This window comes from Sinocyclocheilus anshuiensis, unplaced genomic scaffold (assembly GCF_001515605.1).
Source record: "Sinocyclocheilus anshuiensis isolate Anshui unplaced genomic scaffold, SAMN03320099.WGS_v1.1 scaffold3077, whole genome shotgun sequence".
Taxonomy (NCBI): domain Eukaryota; kingdom Metazoa; phylum Chordata; class Actinopteri; order Cypriniformes; family Cyprinidae; genus Sinocyclocheilus; species Sinocyclocheilus anshuiensis.
Window position 1 is genome coordinate 229,849 of NW_015554865.1, and position 5,000 is coordinate 234,848.

The 5,000-nt window shown below is 36.4% G+C and overlaps 1 protein-coding gene across 1 annotated transcript in view; it reads right to left on the reverse strand.

Moving 5' to 3' along the window:
* Positions 1-4,560: 4,560 nt before the first annotated feature.
* Positions 4,561-5,000, reverse strand: part of abcf3 (ATP-binding cassette, sub-family F (GCN20), member 3) — a 26,017-nt gene continuing 25,577 nt past the window's right edge. The window contains exon 21 of the mRNA XM_016464468.1: positions 4,561-4,988. Coding sequence (XP_016319954.1) covers positions 4,830-4,988 — 159 coding nt within the window. The 3' untranslated portion in view covers positions 4,561-4,829. The remainder of the gene's footprint in view (positions 4,989-5,000) is intronic.

Sequence of the window (5,000 nt, forward strand, 5' to 3'; positions counted from 1 at the left end):
ACACACAGACACACACAGCATCCTCACACACACACACACACACACACACACATTAGGGCTGTCAGTTTAACGCGTTAACTTAATTAATTAGTTATCAAAAAATAATGCGATTAAAATATTTTATCACAGTTAAAGCCCCCGCCCCCTGACCTGTACGTCATCTTACAATTCATACAGTTGACTGCTGACAAATATGATGCAGTTATGGCCTAATATTCAACATATTGGGGCAAAAATGCTCCTGTATGAGTACTCAAACCTGAATGACTTACTTTCTTTTGTGAACATAAAAGAAGGTATTTTGAAGACTGTTGGTAAAAAGCTGTTTTGGTTACCAATGACCTCCATTGCATAAATGAAAAAAATAAATAAATAAACTTTTGAAATGTTTCTCAAATTATCTTATTTTATGTTCCATAGTTTATGTTAGCCATTGTAGCCCAAACATTTATGTGTAATAAATTTTATGTTGAATCCAATAAAATATTTATTCCTAAAGCTACTATTTGAAATGTCTACGCAATACTACGTAATACCAAAAAAAAAAAAAAAAAAAAAAAAAAAATTGAAAGTTTGAGTTTGCAAGAGTGCAATTCTTAAAAACAATAAGGCTGTGAAAGTAACTAGGGAGTATGTGAGTTTGTTAAACACAGACCGTAACCAAAAACCAATTAAAAAAACGTATTGACTTCAGAAGTGCTAAAATGCTAAATCCCTTCAAATGATTACATCATCAAAAAATACTGTATGCAATCTCTGCAGCACTCTATAATAACAAATATGCATAATCACAAAAAATGTCTGTATGATGCATAAGTACATAGACAATTATTTTTATTATTATTATTATTATTATATGCATTTTGCATAAGGGTATTTAAACTGTGTGTGTGTGTGTGTGTGTGTGTGTGTGTGTGTACCTGGTACAGTTGACTGCTGACAAATATGATGCAGTTATGGCCTAATATTCAACATATTGGGGCAAAAATGCTCCTGTATGAGTTTTTGTCTCACATTTATATCACATGATAAGCGATATCACACAAGCTTAATATTATGTTATATTTTAAACACAATATTGTCTGTTGTGTGTGTTAATTTAAATAAGGCTGAAATAAAGTATAAATATTAGATTAAAAAAAAAGTTAACTAAATGAAAATTCTAAATTACTAACTGGAAATTAATACTGAAACTGAGAGGGAAAAAAAAACAGTAATTAAATAATTTAAAAAGAGCTGAAACTAATAAAATGACAATTTGGACAATTTGGAATGTGCGACAGATCATCAGTTTATGTTCCCGTTTATATATAATGGCATAATAGAAGACTGCTTAACTGTAATATACAATCTGAACACGTTTACTAATTGTGGATGAACATGCATTGCTGCTGTTTCCAGATACAGCCAGTGCAGAGAAGAACAGACTGGAGGAAAAACAACGAACGGCTCGGAAACATCACTCCAAATCAGACGAGGAATGGAAAATAAGGTTTGACAAGAGTTAATAAACACCCAACAACAAAGCATATACTGATGGGTAAAAGTACATAACTCAGGGGTCTTCTTTGTTCTGAAAGGACTGTATAAGAAGACTTAGTTTTAGATTCAGTTATGTAGGTAAAGCAATGAAATTTCATTAGTTTTAGACGTGTGGAGATTCCACAGCATTTGTTACAATAACATCCCAGACAGCAACATAGTGTTGGCCCAGATTCGGCCCACATATGGCCCGTGTGAAATCCCTGCGGGCCAGATGTGGGCCGGATCTGGGCCGACACTGCATGCTGTCTGGGATCACACACGTTACAATATAGCACTTATTTTTACAGTCCTGTTCCACATGTACATACTGTGTACTTATTACAGTGATTACAATCACTTGGTAATAAATGGGTACTTACACATGAAGTCACTTTATATTACGCTTTACTTTCTTAGGTAGGTACACTGCAAGTACACATACTGTAAAATAAAGTGCAGTGGTGTGAGTAAAGCCAGAATTTGGATACACAATGCATTTATTCATTAAACACTGTGATGATGATTTGGGTCTTTATCAGCATTTATTGGTTTGTCTGCGTGTAAATTTATTTTGAGGATGGACAGACATGATTGCATTGATCTTAACTTTAATGTCAAACTCTTGTTCACATGCAGGTGGTTTCATCAGGGGCCAAACCCTTACACCGGAGCCCCAGACTGGCTTTACACCGGCGGCTACTGGGACAGAAACTACTCACACCTGCCTGACATATACTGACCTCAAACTACTGCAAACATCTGGAGGAACGGAGCGTCCTGCTGCTCGGGAAATGCAACTGAGTCTATATTATACTGTTTATATAAACGAGTGTCCGTTTTGGTGCTACGCCATGATTATGATGACACAGTTAAAGTCATCGTAACGTACGGTTTATCTTTTAGCCCATTCAAGTGTAGTATTAATTTATGTAAGACATATTCAAATCTGACAATAGATATGTGAGATAATGTGTGTAACGTCATAAGAATTTGTTGAAAACATTTGTAACATTCGGAAACTTTTAAACAACTAATATGGATTATTTTCATACAACTAGATATAGAACATATAGAGTGTTTTTCTGACAACTAATTTGAATAGATTAGAGTCTACATTACAAGAAAGAATGATTCACATCCAGTCAAATGTGCCTGGATGAAACATAGATATCCTGAAAACAAATATGCTGAAAATATGAAGAGTTCATATGCAAAAACCTGTAAGTCCATCTGCGACATTTGAGTCCTGTGTTTATTTTATTTTGTCCATTAAAAAGCTGCACCCTGGAAAATGCACATCATCATGTAAACACTATATTTTCCACATAACTTTTTACTGTTGCTAAATAAAAGGCTTTCTGAAAATGAAGATTTTTTTGTGTTTAAATGTAAATGATACTGTATGTATAACTCTTATGAAAGCATGCCTGGTCCTATTTCACCCTTTTGAGAAATCACATTTTGCATTTAAAAAAGCTGGACTATGAAGAGACACGACAGTAAAGCTCTGTAGTGCCTGGGTGACCACAATTTGGATCGCACCACTTGGGGTTCATAAATCATCCCTGATGAATCAATCTGTAACATGAAAAGCAAAGGACTCTCCAATGGTCTGGCCAGATTGACTGCAATCCTTTGGAAAAGACAGATGCTGGTACAGTAGAGTATATGTGTTCATCAGCATACATCGATGTTTTGTTCATCATGGGGTTTCAATGTCACATCAGCCTCTTGTAATTGGGCAAGATTATCAGGTACCTTTAATCCCAGGACCTTCAGATCCTCAGGAGACACAGCAGATACAGAGGAACCTAAATAGAGATGGAGAACCATGCTGTAGCCTGAGAAACAAAGTATCCGAGCGGAGCCGGGGAATTGTTACTGACAGCATTCATGTCAAAGGTTCACTGTATTTCCTTATACAACATTTAATACTATTATTCTCAGACTTTAAGACCTTTTCCTTGTGCATACAAACATGGTTGCTCAAACGCTTTCAGTGGCTTCACCTACTCAGCAACCCGTCATGTGCATGTAGAAATAAGTCTCTTTTTTCCCTCAGAGCGGGACATTTTTATATTAAATGCACCAGTTCTTTTCTTGCATGATTGCTGGAGCTGAGTGATTACAGATCGCTTGCTCTGCGAGACTCCTCAGAGAGTTTTTAAATATACTTTTATATTGCAATAATTTTATATTCAATCTCAAAATTAATGTAGAAAAAACAAAGACAGTATATTTGTAATATTTGTTTAATGGCATCTTTTTTATGACTGAAGGCGAGTATCACTGATACCAATACTACTGATGTCTCTAGGAAATTGTTCCTAATATTTAACCACTGACTATAGCAGTTTAACATTACAGTATAATTGAGAGCTATCAATTATAACATTTACTAGACTTAAAAAAAAAAAAAGACTTCTCATTTAAGTGAACTTGAAACAATCTTCAGATAAACCCATTATAATAAATGTCATATTTACTTGTGCCCTTCAGCAATTATGAAATACACAGAAATGTAATAATGTTATCACACTTAATTCTAAATTAAATATAGATGAATCTATATAGATGATATTAGGTTATTTGGCTGCTATTACTTTAAGAGCTGCCACTGCTAAATGTGACGCGGGTCTGACACGCATGCTCGTCGTTTCATTCGCGCTTTAATATGAAATGATAGGCTACAGCATGCACCGCCGTATTTGTGTGTGCAATTGAAGAGCATGCACTACGAGCCCAGTATAACATGACAGGAAAATTAGTTTTTACTGACGCATGGCCTGACAACATCTCAGTTCAGTTGTTCTGCTGAAGCTCCTCGACACCTGTACCATTTGACTCGCACCTGGCGCCGAGGTGAAGTGGAGTGCGTGTCTAAAAGTGTCTCGTTTGATAAATAAATAAAAATAAATAAATGCAATTCTTGTCAAGAAAAAAAAGAGACTGTTAAACTGGAAAAATTAATGCATTAATGCAGATTAACACGCTAAGCACTGATAAGAACTTTAATAATAGTGACCAGACACAAAATTAAAAACGTTGGACAGTTTATCTTTTTATTACCGTATGTTGGGTGATCTTTTAAAAGCGGTGTGGAGTACAACATCTGTTAGTGCATATGTCTGCTTTGCCTTTCTTACATCATCTTTAATATGTCATCTACAGAAAAGTCCGGCCTTGAACCCGCAGGACGCGTCTGAGCCACATGATTTAGGGAGATTGAAGTTGAATGGGTTTTGAGCGTGCTGGCCGCCGGGACTACAGACGCTCTCATCAGATCGGGTAAACAGAAGTTTGCATCACAAGTATCCCTCCCGACGAAACTGTTCCTGCAAGATATCCTTGTACTCGTCAAAGCCTCCGTCCACGCGCTGAACTCGCCCGGCCTCGCAAACCCAGAGCTCCTTACAAACCATCCGGATCAGGCGCTCGTCGTGGGACACCAGAACCACGCCGCCCTGACAGAGAAA